Source organism: Temnothorax nylanderi, unplaced genomic scaffold (genome assembly GCF_030848795.1).
Source record: "Temnothorax nylanderi isolate EJ_2023f unplaced genomic scaffold, tnyl_v1.0 TNYL_tig0010_pilon, whole genome shotgun sequence".
NCBI lineage: Eukaryota > Metazoa > Arthropoda > Insecta > Hymenoptera > Formicidae > Temnothorax > Temnothorax nylanderi.
The window spans coordinates 2180067-2196831 of NW_027249072.1; the positions used below are offsets into that span (position 1 = coordinate 2180067).

The 16765-nt window shown below is 35.4% G+C and overlaps 1 protein-coding gene across 1 annotated transcript; it reads left to right on the forward strand.

Annotated features, from left to right (window-relative positions):
• The first annotated feature begins 9871 nt into the window (after positions 1 to 9871).
• Nachrbeta1 (nicotinic acetylcholine receptor beta1) lies at positions 9872 to 16684 on the forward strand. The gene is made up of 7 exons (XM_071726752.1): positions 9872 to 10307; positions 10551 to 10687; positions 10826 to 10980; positions 11354 to 11692; positions 11845 to 12222; positions 12480 to 12810; positions 12913 to 16684. Exons 1-7 carry the CDS (start codon positions 10250 to 10252, stop codon positions 13075 to 13077), a joined length of 1563 nt encoding a protein of 520 aa, XP_071582853.1. The 5' UTR covers positions 9872 to 10249; the 3' UTR covers positions 13078 to 16684.
• Positions 16685 to 16765: the final 81 nt, after the last annotated feature.

The window sequence follows — 16765 nt, forward strand, 5'->3', positions numbered from 1 at the left end:
TATAAAGTTGTTCGAAAATTTATTTGTAATGTTATGAACAAATCTAAGATTGAGAGCATTTTTCCCAAAAGAGGGTTAATGTATAAGTGGATGATAAGAGTGGACCGATTTACCAGCAAATAGAAGAAGAGATTGATTGTGAGATAAAACAGAAGTTGCGGAACGGAAATCCGCGACTCTTCCGTTATTCTTATCGATCTCATCTTTTTCGACATTTAGCGCTTTCATTAATCTTTGTCAGTCATTCCTGATCGTCGGGAGAAAAGTGATAACTGAAAATTTATCAGGACGAGAGAAGAACGTGATTCACAGAATTAAACAAAAACGCTACTGTTATTTACTCATTAATTCGGGTTAATGAAGCTCAACTCGGAACGTATTCTAGAAAAATAGAATAATTTGAAAAGTATATGGAATAACAACACAAATATTTATACATTTTATACAACATTTATTAAAACGGCTTATAATAAAAGAGAAAATCGAATAAAAACATATTTTTTTCAGTTATATATAATACAGTGTGTTTTAAATTTATAATAATAAAAAGTAAGAGAGAGATAAAAATATTGTAGTTTATAATACAATATGTAATAAATAAATATTTTTATTACCAACTATTTACCGTTAATAATATAAAGTTATTATCATATAATTATGGATAATACTTACTGTTATGGGACAGTCTGTCTGATAAGTCTGATAAGTTGCAACGCTCTATTGTTTTCGAAAATGTCTTCCTTTCTTTATTCTTGCTGCGCGAATATAGATATTCGGAGGAATTGTTCGTTAACTTGAGCGACTAGAAAGGAGAGTGAGATATTCGGGAGCGGAACAAGATCGTACCTAAATCCTCTGCGTAATGTAGTCCTGTCAAAACAGGACGCCATCAATTACAGTTCTTACATGCGCACCCTCTTTCGCCCTTCCGTGAATCGTCGTCGTTGTCGTGTCACGTCTCTGTCATCTTCACCGATACTGCCGCTGTCATTTCAACGCCCTTGGGCGATTATACCTCGTTGCATAGCTAATTCAGAAATCGATAATTACACGAGGCCTTCTGAAACGTACTAAATTAATGTGGCTATTACGAACAAATGGTTAAATTGATGGATTGCAACAACAATTTGATTCGGTCTGTGAATTTCGCATGCCACTGAAGCATATAACAATTGCATAAAAGTTATTTGAGCTATCGTTTGCACATATTATTAATTGCAGCGAGAGCACATTTTGGAAAAATCTATCCTTAATAATTAAATCAAGATTCTTGATAATTGGAATAGAACGTGCAAACGTATTGTTTTTTCGACGTCGTCCATTCGTTTGGCCTTTTTGTCACTATTAGTTTTATCAAAACGATAGCTGGCGGTGTCATCTGAACAATCTGGAACAAAAATCCGCCGCTGAAGTGAGAACTCGATAAAGTGAAAACCGATAAGCAGTCAGAATCAAGATTACTTATATAAGCTGTTTTTGTACTTTTCAGTCTTCCTTTCTGATAAATATAATATAAAAAATTTTTAGTATCTTTTATTTTACACTTATTTCTTATATAGTAACATATATACCTGATATCTAAAACCTATTCGATATTTTAAAGAATATAATAATCTTTTTTTTTTTAAGATATCTATAAAATAATATATATATATATATCTATCTATCTATATATATATATATACATATATATATAATATAGTTTAAGAAACGTAAGATTACAGAGAGTACAGTACAATAATATAGAGAGATATAAATATAAATGAATTAATCAGACAATAAATTGGCAAGAATAGAGACCACAAATAATGTTGTGTAACTACAAAATTATTGAATTGGTAATCAATCATTTTCCCAACTCATAAACTAACAATGGAAATTATTAACGACGTATCGTGTTAACATCAACTATAAACAGAATACATTGATATTGATATTCACGTAGTGACTAGTTTAATTTGCATTGTTTAGATCATTATAACGTCAATATTTCGATAACGCATAATGTTTCTGGTTATTTATCGGCCACTTCTGACACGTACATTCATATAACATAATAAAATATGTTATTTTTATTACTCTCTACTAATAAATTACTGCTACAAAAAAGTAAAGAAAAATATGGTTAATATTCATTTTTTCTTTTTACAAGCTTAGATTATAAAAAGTGACTTATTATTATTATTTACTTTATTATAATAATTATTTATTCATTAATTCACTATCCCAATATTCTCGTTAAGAACAAGTCGGCTTTAAATTAAGGAAGCTATATCACATTAGAAAATAACGAAGATACTCCGATATATACAGCTAATGCGACATTAAATAATTGTATTTATAGAAATACATTTATTATACCTGGTCAATTACATTAGATGAAATTTTGGAGCTTTAGCGGAGAAATGCGATTCCGTGACGCAATAGTGCGGCGATAGAACACTCCGAAAATCGATAGGAAATCGCTCGGTTGGCGGATCCTCCTGTGTTACGCTAATGCATTTAGGAAGCACGTGTGTGAACGTTCACTTGCCCACTCGACTAGCTTAAGCTGATTAGTACCGCAACAATTAGCGCAGCTGCGTAGATTCGTAAGTCGTCGTGGAAGAAGTATTAGCGGATGCACTGGCATTAACCGCGCTAAGCGAAACGGCGAATTATCGACAACAGAGCGGAAAACTCGACTTGCTGTCGGCTGCCGCGGGCAAACAAACGGGGCGGCATTCTTTAAAGGCAGTCAATATGTGGGGAAGCGGTGACAACTGTCTCGTGAAAGACCCGAGAAATATTTACGGTATTAAATGCGCTTTTTCATGTCGAAGCGATCCGATATTAACGTGAATATTTTTTGTCTTGTCGCATTTAATATATCATAATCGTTGAACACATCGTCGCCGTCATTAACAACGCGACTGCTTAATTTATCACGTAATTATCTATCAATGTCGAATTACATAATGCAATTGGCAATTAATTATTGATGCGAGGTAAAAGTGAAGAAAATGCGAGGCAGAGTCTTTTTTGCTGGCTGACGGCGTTAAACTTAAGCTGCTTAAATTTCGCCCATCGTTTAAGCTTCTTTGCTTCTTGTTGAGCAATGCGGTAAAAAATGCGAACTTGACTTATTAGTAGACGTGACTGCGAAGAGATAGATTAGATAAATAGAATTAGAATATCTCACACGATATTTAGAATGTGCCTGTTTAAAGATCTTTAAGTTCCTGTTAAATGAGCAATATGCAAATAAGCATTTGCTCCCCATCGGCAAGCGTAAAACCCCAATACGGATTATTAAGTATATAGCAACCCCACTACAGTTTCTGCATCGCCACGTCTATTCATGCTACATTATTTCCACAAACAAATAAAAACGTTTTTATTTTATAGTATGCCGGTGAAATTTTTCTGCACAATTTTTGACATTTTTTTGTAATTAGAAAGTATCGCATTTATATAAAAATTAAACTATTCCAGTCGCATGCTGTTGATATAATCAGTATTTTAATTACAAAAACACCTCAAAGAGAAGAAGAGTGATCGATCAATGTCGCTTTGTGACTTGACAGTGAAAAGATGAACGTGCCGTTCTCATTCCATATCAAATATTGATACATGTATGTACATATACATGCAGGCGAATGCAAAATATACTTACTTTAACTAGACAGCTTGTGTAGCGCGAGAGATCGATCTTAAAGGAGTATCGTGTCTGCACGACTATCAGTTTCGATTCGGTATAACGTCATGTCGCGCTCGCGTCAACAATTTGGCGCGATTCTCCACAAAATTTGGAATTGGAAATTTGTGGGACATCCCGGGATCTATATCTTCTCGGTGGCTGCTATTTGCCGCCGCTATATGTAAATATCGAGCTGCGCGGATCATCTGTCGATTGCGCGTTCGCAATTTCGACGCGGGCAAATATGAGAAATGCCGAGATGCGTCGAGTACTGGGTGAGATTAAATTAGTTTGTCCTTTCGCCGTGTTATTTGTCGTACGGACGATTTATCTAATGGTGCAGCGGACTACGCCGGCCGCCCGCGCCGTCACCAAATCAATCGTTGTCCGCAGCGCGAAGCTTGCGATCATTTGTTACGATTAATTAATGATCGCCGATGACATGCCGCTGATGCGAATTATCAGATTGGCATTACGCTCGGAGACCGGCGGAATGCTTTGTCGGTTATTCAGTTTGTTGCAGTTGCTTCATATTCATATGCATTATTGCATTATTACTTTGCAAATTTTAGCTTCATAAATTAAAAGCTTTGAATATTTGACATCAAAGCTGTCGGTGAATCGATATTTTAATTTATTCTTTTTAAATTGCTAATTATAAAGTGAATGCATAATTATATGATCAATTAGAAAATATTGTCGGATAATTTAATCTTTGTGTCAAAGGATATTATTCAGTTATGTAATTCATAATAATGTTTTCCGTGCTTTAAATGTAATCTCGAATAAGATTTAAAATTTCATTCTAGTACATTTTATCACGTATTAACAATATTTAGAGTTTTAAATTTTATTTGATTCTTGATACAGAATGAAACAAATATATTTTTATATTTAGGAAAATTAAATTATCTAACAAAATAAGAATGTCTTATCAAATTATTGCTAGCTGTGTTGTGGCATGCAGGAATTTGCGCGGAGCTTTGTCAAAAGCTTTGATCCGCGAATTCGAGTTTGCCAGAACCGATTAATAGAGTCGGTTTGATCAACCGACAAGCCAACGTACGTGTCTAGCTGGATGCGGAAGGATTAAGGCGTTTGCCACGGGAACACTGGATCGGCAGCTTGGTGGTTAATTGAGAACCTCGAGATATTGACCGGCGCGGGATCGATAGGCGAACGATATCCACGAAGACAAAGGGGCGGGCCGGACATATGCTGAAGTGGTCATTTGTCTGCGATTTACGTGAAGATTGACGGTAACTCCGCTCATTATTCACTTGATCCCCAAGTTTAACGCCACTATCGGAGCTTATTACGTCACAAGGTAGAATTTCAACGAGGCTTACACTTCAATCTTCAGGTGAATGCACGAAATCCTGAATTATAATCCTTATAAAGTTAGGAAAGAGGAGCAGAGCACGTGAAAGTTATATTTTTTCTTTATTAAAATTTTAATTCTTACAAATCTGCCAAAGAATGTACAATAATCTCGAAAATGTAGAATTCTGAGATTAAAAAAGAGAAACATTGTCACGAAAAATTGTGAATATAGAATGTGACAAATGTTATATACATATATATATATTTTTTTGCAGTGGTTGTTTTATTTATTTATTTTTTTATTACAGAATGCTTTGCGTTTTCTGCGTAAACTTTTAAAATTTCTTTATACTCGTCTTTTTCTCGTATAAATAGAAAAAAGAATTTTAAAAGATATGTATTCTACAATTAACAAAATGATTAAACAAAGACTTGCCTTTTACGACGAAATTTCATCAATTACATTTGAATCTCTTTTATAAAACAAAGATTTTATTTGGTGCTGATCGCAAGTTATAACAATACGACTTTCCTCGTGAATTGTAATAAAAAAAATAAATTAACCGAATGAATTGTCAAACGTAGCCAATTTCACGGAAGAGCCCATTTAAGTACTTAAAAGTGGTACAATGGCCTCGGACGAATGCAAACTTGACAAAAGAAGCATTAATTAGTTCTATTGAAGTCTTTTCTTTGTCTCCGTGAAACAAATAAGATTTTTCATTAGATTCTACAGATTTTATTGTTGCATGTGCTATCGTGAATGCAGTAATTTCGCGCAAATAGATGACTTATCTCAAAATTGCTTTTTTTTTGTAAAAATAAATATATTACAAGTATATCATTAATTAAAATTGTTGGATTTATCTCACTTTTAAACTTTAAATAAATGATTCTAAAATGATTTGAACTAAACAAAAAGTTCTGTATAATTTTTCTCTCTTACTTATATATTATGACACATTATTATATGTATATTATGCATTAATACAATTATTTAATTATAAGTCTCAATAAATTATGCTATATATTTATATATGCAATCACCTATAATAAAATATGATGTTTTATTATAAAGTCACATACACAAAGATATGAATATAAGCTCTTACGAGGAACTGCAGCAGAAAGAAAATATTATAGTGTTGTCGAAACAAATAGTGTGTGTGTCTCTCGATTTTTCTCTCGGTAAAACTCAATCTTTATCGATTTACATGTCTGTTGAAATAATCGATGCGATCGTAACTCGCGTACGAGCCCCCTGCTGCAGCCGCGCGGCGCCTTTAATACAGAAGTAACGTGTTTTTTACGGCTATCCCGACGCGCCTGTAGTTTATGCATTTTTCTACATTACGGGTGATAAAACCCGACGCGTTTTATCGCCACTGAATTTCCATAGTTACTGAATTTTCATGGCAATGAGCGATGGCGCGAGAGGTTTTATGAAATCGCACGCGTCGTGAAACGCGCATCTTCACGCAAGTGAGAATTTTTACTCGGTACCGAGGACGAGCGGGTGGCTTTTAGCCAACGACTGCGGCCGCTTTAAATGCACAACAAAAAAAAAACCAGAAAACACTTGCATGGCTATGTGTGTTCATTAAATTCAAGAAAAAACCGCAATGCTAATACCGAAAAGTGGTCCACGGTAATACACAGTAATGATCTTCCGAAAGGGATTATATGCTCCTCCAAGCGAAGATGAATGCAATTTGCTTGTCTCGTTTAATTAAAAAATAAAGCAAGACCGCAGATGCGGTACTTCTGCTTAAACAACAAACATTTTAAATTTTATCTTCTAAATGTGTAATTATAAATGACAGACATCTATATATAATCTAATAAATATTGCATTATTTTTCATAGTTATATCGGTCATGAAAAATATACAACTAATAATTTTTAACGATTTACGATGTATAAGTTATATATTTAAATTTATACATTCGTTATTTACGCTTTTATAATATTTTCCTTTACTATTTTTTTTCGAACATTATTCGCGTTGGACAAAACAAATCCCACGACGGACCGTTAACAATATAGTCATTCGAACAAAATAAACAAATAATTCATGTCAAGCTACATCGAGTTTCGAAATTTGTTACTCCGCGTTTTGAACGCGAATAGTTAGTCTTTGAAGAGTTCTCAGCGCGACGAAACGCGTACACGGCGAGGCTAGAGAAAAGCGAACCGTGCCGTGCCCGCGACTGCAAATATTTTCCTGAAAAAGCGGACGCTGCGTGGAGTTTCGTTGCGGTACAGTGAGTTCGGGCCAAGTTGTGTGCTCCGTCATACATGGTCTACTCCGATGCAGTTGCACGCGGGCGTCGGCGTCGCTTGATCAAACAATAACGCGTACCGATGCATATACGCGCACACGGTTGTATACGCGCGCGTTGTAGCTCTGCGGTGGACCAACGCGCATGCATGCGGCCTGATGCATGCAGGCGGACGACGCGGCTTTGTTTCCTGTGTGAGGTGGCGATACACCGCGGATTTTGCTCGCCGTTATTTTACTGAGCGCCGTTATTACCCGATCCGTCTATTTGGAGTTTCCGGAGTTATTGTTTCTGGTCAACTGAGCCGCCGTTGATTGCTCCTGACGTGATTCGTACGACGCCGTTAAACCCGTCTGCAGAGTCCGATTGGAATTACTCGATATGAAATTTTATGATGCCTCCGTGATGTAAAAATCCATCGAGAAACTGCCGGCATTGTCCAATATCGGCTCATTGTCAGTAGCGATGAGATAGACAGACAATATCGAAACAATAATGTTCCATCGTTGTATAGTAATCAGGACATTTCATTGCGGCATTCCGCTACTAATTTCAATACATCCAAGCTGTATATTAAAGCAGAATAGCGTCAGAAATAATTAATAACAATGATGTTTTAACATGTATCACAAAGAAATTACGTGCGAGTAATATTATAATCCAATCTTGTGTCTCGCGGGAGAAACAGTATACCTCGCACTTTATTGATTCAAGCCAATATCCACCAATATTAATTACACTAGCAGTAGTAATGACTTCAAAGTACAAGTTCAACTATGCAGCAATGTCGTATCAATCCTGTTCCGTATGTTCTTACGAATGCTGTGCCAATAGCAGCGTTTACCGCAGTTGCTACATCCCAATGCCAATGGTCAAACTTAGTTGGCGCATTGTTGTTAGCCGGGTACTGGCATGACTTGCAAAGATGTTTACCCAATGCTGGGCAGTGGACAATTATCACGTGGGAAACTGTTGCGCTAGGGTTAATTGTAATTCTCAAATTATTTGTTGCAACACAGATAAAATATAATAAAAATAGATAGACAAAAATATTGGTAATAATAAAAATGAGTTTGTATTTAAAAAATAATTTAAAAATAATAGATCGTATAGCATCTTTTAGTAAACTCGACGAAACATCGTTAAATTATTTTAAATAACGTTTACCCAAAATCTCTTTGATCACCATTATAAAATCATTGCACTACTGTGGCCTCTGCGTCGAGTTCCATCCGATTATCGCGTCCTACGAAAAGGTAATGCATGGGTAACGAGCTAATAGAAATGTAAATGACGATGAATTTAAAATTCAATTTGGAAAACCCTGCAAAAGCCGTGACTCGGGACCTGTAAATTTCTTCTACGGAAGACACACCGAGAATATTATATTTTACGATAATATAGATATAATTATACGCGTTTATTATATGACGGATATCGCGTAGTGCATCCACGTTGGTGCATAATAATGAGGAATAATGCGTAAGGAAACTTTCTCGAATAGGTACGTATTTTCTAAACAATTTCGAACTTGTACGCGTAATATTGCCGTTTCGCTGCAACGCGGCCTATATGTTACCGAAAAGTTGTGAAACGAGATAATCCATAATTGCAACTTCAGCATTGCTCCTCTTAAACAAGCTCCAAAGTACCAATGGTTTATGCGCGACACACAGAATATAAAAAATTTCAACAATTATCCCAAAGGAGATTTTCGTAAAAATCTCATGTATTCGTAAAAATCTAATGATTATTATATGTAGCGTGAAGTATATTTATTAATGTTATATAATTATGATGTAAAAAATGAGTCTCAGATTAGACAAAATTCGCAATTAATTTGCATAATGCCCGACAGGCTCAGCTTTCCTTTTCCTTTTATCATAGGAAGATGACTGTCTTTTTCTGCGATCATTATGTAATTTAACATAATAAATAAAAAAAGACACATACAATATATATATATATATCGCTGACTCGACAATTATACATGTAAACAGCTATAGCATATATTTGGCCAAACTTGAGATCTAAAATTAAATATATTATCCATATTATCCTACATATATTATATAAAGTTAGACCTTTATCATAATGTAGAAAATATATAAATTACCGATTGTATTAATTGATGTAGATATTAATGTATTAATTACGCACAAATGAAATCAGTGATGCATCGATAATGCATTTTCCTTAGCACGAATTTTACAATTATTAATAATAAGAACAATACTGAAATATAATATTAGCGTATATTAATGTAATGATAATTATAAAATGCATATATATTATAAAGTTTAATTAATATGTATTCTATTTTTTTGTTTTTCAAATAAAAATAAATTATTTATTTAAAAAAATACTTTTTTCCTTTCTTGTGAAACTTTCAACTTAATAATTTTTCTGAAAGTGAGAGAGTTGTCCATGAAAACTTTGTTAGCTAGATCCACATAAAAGCGACGTTGAATTTATCAACCCCTCTATATGCAACACATATTCTCCACGACTTGTCCAGAATCCCTCGGTAAAGCAGCGCATCTGTTGTAAGGACGGCCGACCACCCCTAGCTGCCAACTGAGCCACCCCTTGAGGGTAGCTCAGTTTGCTCTGACGCGTTGAAAATCTCGCTACACCCGGTGGTGTTTCTCCCGCGTTTTCCCTAAACAACATCCCTTTTCGCTGTGAGTGATCGTATAGCAAATTGCAGCGATGTCTTCGACGATGGATCTTCGGAGATTGTGAGAGTGCACGATGACGGGGATCGCAACTGCTCGGCAAGGGTGGGTTCGGCGTGTCGGGTTGCAAGGAAGGAAATGCAGTTATTCGCCAGCGTCTGCGCTTCTATATTGATCCGCGGTGGTGGCGGTGGAGGTACGGCGGTGGTGGCGGCGGCGGCTGTGCTCGCGGCGCGTTCGAGCGTTCGGGTGGGACCACAACCAACCCCACAACGAACCCGCCCAAAATGTATTTTTGCCTGCGTCTCGTGCGACTATTCCTGATCTCGGCGATTCTGTGCGTCGGTAAGGCCCGTTTCCGGAGCGACGAGATGAAGCTTGAAAAACTCGCGCGCCCGTAGAACGAGTGCTGCGTTCGGATGTAGGAGTAATTGTTGTTTTTTTTTTTACATCCGCGAGAAAAGTGGAGTGTGTGACGACGAGACGAGGCGGCGTGCGAGTTTCTAATTTGCGCGATTTATCTCACGCGATTTCAGGCTGCAGCCGGCCGGATATACCCGTTAATCGCGTTAATCGCCTTATTTGCAGGTCTATGCTCCGAGGATGAAGAGAGACTGGTGCGAGATCTGTTTAGAGGATACAATAAGCTCATCCGACCAGTGCAAAATATGACGGAGAAAGTGCACGTGAGGTTTGGCCTCGCCTTCGTGCAACTGATCAATGTGGTGAGATTTTCTTGCTCCGTTTTCTCATTTTCGCGCGAATTAGTCAGACGATGGCGGAAAATGCATGTTCAAAATAAATTATATAACTGAAGGTGAACAATATTTTTTTAATCGCATAAAATTCTTTGAATTTTTTAGAACGAAAAGAATCAGATTATGAAATCGAACGTATGGTTGAGATTTGTATGGAAGGACTATCAGTTGCAATGGGACGAAGCGGATTACGGCGGTATCGGGGTCCTCAGATTACCACCCGACAAAGTGTGGAAACCAGACATAGTCTTATTCAATAAGTATGAATATCAGACAAGTTATTTGCATATTTTATTAAACCTGAAAAATTTATTAATTGTATATAAATCATTTAATCGCTTACATCAATAATATAATGTACTTTTATAAAAATTGAGATATATATTATATATATTATAATACTAATATTTAAAATATATTATTTCAAAATTGCAATTATTTAAAATTTATTTTAATTATTTGCGAGTGAGTATAAAACAATCATTTACTTCTTAATTTTTTGGTCAGACATCTTGGCGATTAAACGGTTAAAACTTTTCTTTTCTTTTAATTAGCCAAATAAATTTACATTTACATTTTCAATGATTAGACATATATTATATTTAAATAATTATAGATATACTTTGTTTATAGTGCTGACGGCAACTATGAAGTTCGTTACAAGAGCAACGTGCTGATATACCCGAACGGCGAGGTGCTCTGGGTGCCGCCAGCAATTTATCAGAGCTCGTGCACGATCGACGTAACATATTTCCCCTTCGATCAGCAAACATGCATTATGAAATTCGGCTCATGGACCTTCAACGGCGACCAGGTCTCTCTCGCGCTCTACAACGATAAGAACTTCGTCGATCTGTCTGATTATTGGAAGAGCGGCACATGGGACATTATCAGCGTGCCGGCGTATCTCAATATCTACCAGGGCGATTTTCCTACAGAGACGGACATCACTTTCTATATAATTATCCGCAGGTGCGTACTTTACCGCCAATCTTTGCTAATTCCACCTTCGATATTGATCACAGCTTCCTTAATTAGTACTTTAATATTATAATATAAGACTTTAATTACATAATAATTTATATTACTGAGTTGAAAAAGAAACATTCGTATTGCTTCTGCAGGAAGACTCTTTTCTACACGGTGAACTTGATACTGCCGACGGTCCTGATCTCTTTCCTCTGCGTACTCGTTTTCTACCTTCCGGCGGAGGCCGGTGAGAAAGTCACTTTGGGCATTAGTATTCTTCTATCACTGGTCGTGTTCCTCCTGCTAGTCAGCAAAATTTTGCCACCAACCTCGTTGGTGCTGCCATTGATAGCCAAATATCTGCTCTTCACCTTCATCATGAATACTGTCAGTATCCTCGTGACTGTGATCATCATCAACTGGAACTTCCGCGGGCCGAGGACTCACAGAATGCCTCAGCTCATACGCAAGATCTTCCTTAAATATCTGCCAGCGATCTTGTTCATGAAACGACCAAAGAAGACGCGATTAAGGTATGAACTTTTTTGTAAGAGCTGTTATTAATAATCGTAATGCACATAATAATTAAAAATTTTATATTAATTGGAAGTACAAAAAGAGAAATACATTTATCAATAAACCGAGATAAATTCAATTAAACATAAAGATTATGAATATATACATATAGTACTGATTTTTATTAATTAAACGTACAATTGAAGCATTATTAGAATTCTCAGTTTTATTTTCACCAAGTGTTACTCGAATAAATGCGTATTATTTCATTCAGATGGATGATGGAGATACCAAACGTAACACTGCCAGCTTCCACATACTCGGGAAGTCCGACCGAGGTGCCGAAGCATCTGCCAGCCTCCCTGGCGAAATCGAAGATGGAGGTGATGGAACTGTCCGATCTGCATCATCCAAATTGCAAGATCAACCGTAAGGTTCATCACACCACGAGCAGCTCCAGCGGTGCTGGCGGAGGGGAGGGCATGGGCGATAGAAGAGGATCCGAGAGTTCGGATTCGGTGTTGCTCAGCCCGGAAGCCAGCAAGGCCACCGAGGCCGTGGAGTTCATAGCGGAGCATCTCAGGAACGAGGACTTGTACATACAGGTGAGAGAGCCTCGCGATCTTTTCAAAAAACAAATATAACACTCCTGGACAATGTACAATGGCTTTTCTAAATACTCTTTTCCCGATATCTCTCTCTTCCAGACAAGGGAGGATTGGAAATATGTCGCAATGGTGATCGATCGACTGCAACTTTATATATTCTTTATAGTGACGACCGCGGGTACCGTCGGGATCCTAATGGACGCGCCTCATATTTTCGAGTATGTGGACCAGGATCGTATTATAGATATTTATCGCGGAAAATAATCCGACTTGACCCAACGAAGCGCAATCACAAATAACATATGCCATCGTTACGCGACCGTTCTCATTTCGTCCTCTTCGAAAACGACTTCATAACAATGTGGGATTAATTTTGTCATTTTCAATTATAAGCGTGAAACGCTTACAAATCAAGTGACTGTTTAACAGGTAATTATTTTTTATATCTACAGATTTTTATGAAATCTCACGCGAGGTACAAATTCATTTAACGAAAGTCTCAATACAATCTTCTAATACCATTGTGCATACATTTCGGTTTTGCGTAATCGTAAGATTGTAAAATCCGATTTGTGTAAAGCTCTTTCAACGACGAAACTCGAGCGATCGAAATGGCATACATTATGTAGATAATAATTCCACTAGTGTTAATCATGGCTGCCTCTGCGATTATTGTCTTCCCCGATGCCATTAACTTCCGGTAGCTCCATTGCGACGCGCTTAGACGAAGGATTTACGAAACGACTGTCGAATAGTTCTCATTCTACATTTTATCGAAGAAATAGGTATTTCCAAAGTTTTTAAACACGAGAAGCCACATTATAACAGGTTACTTGCCAACTTTATAATTTTTATAAAATAATATTTTGTTAGGCGAAGGTTATTCTCTTCAATATTACAGTTTTTTAATTAAGAGAACTTTCTTAAAGTTTAGAGAGTTTGTTTAGATAATATCATATATAGAAGAGAATTTTAATCATTATATACAAACTGTGTGGGTAAATTCTTGGTAGAAAGAATTTGATTTAATTCATTTCTTATTTATTTCGACTCGGAACGTACAGTTTCACATGACATTTTGTACAGTGATTATGAGTATTGTTGGAAATACCATGATTGCTCCTTTAAAAAAAAGAGTGTAGTTACCACGTAACGCACTTAATGTTAAACGATGAAATCCGCTTATGTAGCATTATATATCGTATCTAGAAAAAAAAAAAAAATACGGAATTAGTTAATAGTACTTTGGCAAAATTACTGTAAAATATTAATATAATGATGGTACGCACAAACCTGTTTAGTCAACTTATCGATATCTCTTAATTAGAAAATACAAATAATCCAATAGTCTGGTAAGTTAGGAAAGTATATAAAACGAGAACATTATTTATCGTAAAGTAACTCAGACTTACAGGAATTCACGTTTAACATTAAAAATTATATAAAATTCGTCGCGTATTTTTCTAGGACTATAATTTAATTATAATTTATTAGTGCATTTAACATAGTTTTCCTGTTTTACGTTTAAGTTACTATATGCTATATATGAGCGTTTGACGTCTATACGTTAGTGTTAAACATGTGAGAGAAAAGAAAACAGTTCTGTATTTAATCTCTCGACCATAATTTTAGCGATCAGCTTCAACCAAATCGATCAAATTCTCGATATCAAAGTTATAAATTTCCGTATAAGATAAGATCGTAACGTTCTTTACGATGTGCATCCATACGCGGGATGGTCAGGCAGAATCAATCATCGCGCGATAATGTTTTAGATATAAATTTGAAATAATTTTGATAATAATCGTGCAAGTCGTCACATCGTAATTTAGTCGATCTCGCGTTTGATACTCGTTGTCGTGGCATTGATCATAAATATTAATAGAACTACGACGATCTTAAGCATGTTCGTCAGACATACGAACGAGCTCGTAGTAACGAATTTCACGCAAGCACGAGACGTTGTGAATTAAATTAATTACGAAGGGATACGCGCTTGTATCTAATCAATGACTTTCGGAAGACTCGGAAAGCCAATGCAAATCAAGGTACCTTAACAATAATTTCTGAAATACACATACAGATTCTGAAATACATACAGATCTATCCAGAGGAAAGAAAATCGATTATATCTTTACTGGCTGCAAACAAAAATTGTACTTTGCGAGTGTGCTTTGACTTGATTGGCTTTCCTAAAAAGTAGCTCATGTTCTCATAGCGTATTTACACAAAATATCTATATATATGTAAACAATACTGAATATCACTTAATACATTAGTTAAAACAAGTGGACATAATTTACGCGTCTCTTTTTAATTGTAATTTTTGCTATTAATTTTTTCCTAATTAGATTAACAAATATCTCCGTCTTACTTTACGAACATGCAGTTAAACGGCTTTTATTATCAGTTTACTGTCAATTGTGTAAGATACTTGTGTACACAGATATAATTTATAGAAATTGTGTTTTAATGAGTAAAAAGTAATTAAATAAACTAAAAACAAATAACCATGCTTAGTTATATATGCGAGATGAGAATATGAGCCATTTTTTGCGCCAATAATTATGCGCATATTAAGAAGCACGATTCTTCGTCATAAGAACGTCGTGCGTTAATAGAACATCATAGCCATGCTTACCGTATATATTGTACAGAGAGACTGTTAAACGGTCAAGTTTTATTTAATAAAGAACGTTCAGTCCGGGAGAAAGTTGTAGTCGACTGTTGAATATCGAGGATTTTGTTACGAGCAGTGAAACAAGCGAAAATGTAATCTCTTATATTTCTTTATAATTTTGTGCAACTTCTTGCAAAATGCGTATCTCAGTGTATCAATACTTAAAAATTTATATTTATAAATTTCTCTAGTTTTACAGTTTGCCAAAGATTGTAACGATTTATTCGGTTACGTCGATTGTTAATTAATCTGCAGAATTTTTTAATATAATAAGCGGCATCATTGCGTGCCATGCATTAATAGTTATCCCGTTTGACGAAGTTAATGTTAATGTTATAGTTGTTACAATAGTTTTTTCAAATGCATCTAAATCTGTTGTTATATAAGCCGGTCGTTGCGTTTATCGAAGCAAATAGTAAAATAATTTTAGACTTACTTGAAGACGCTTGATAACGACAGCATGAGAAGACGCAGAATCCCAGAAAGAAAAGACATCCTCATTTATAATTACTTGCGTCAATCTTAGCAAATTTGTATGTATGGAATACAGTTTTATTTTATTTAAAAAAAATGTAACATATATGTCTTTGTCTCTCTTTTGTAAATCGATTAATAACATTTACTTATAAATTTTATTTTACCTTTAATATTTAAAACAAATTTACGTTGCAATGTAGTTTGCTAAAGAGAAGGTTTTGTATATCCAGATTTATCGACAATATTTTATCGTTATATAATGCCGTTATTTATTAATAGCGCATGTCGTGTCTTCCTGGAAAGAAATACAATAATTAAAATTTAGAAACCAAGAACACTGGCATATTCCGTTTTGTTCCATCCCTCTCATGTCAATAGGTTTCGTGTAATTTATTGGGCGCGATTTAACAGGAACAATAACAATAAACAGAATTATACAGTTCTGCCCGTACATACGTGTCTTTTATCTCTACTGCGGAAAGGAAGACGATCAGCGTATATGTACCATAGTTTACTTTGCGCATAAAACAAGAAACCGAAAATTGTTGAATCGAAAAGTTTGTACTTTATTATGCATGATAAATAATATAGTAATTATATAATCGTGCATTACTGTATGTTGGTAGGTAAAAGAGAAATTTAACATAAAAGTTAAGTAGCCCTTTTTATAATGAAATAATACATCAATAAAACTCATGGAATTTTATACCTTTATACGTTTATTATATGTTTTGATTGATATCACGATTGCGCTTTGCAGCGCGTAACGTTCCGAATTGCACGTCTATAAGTAAA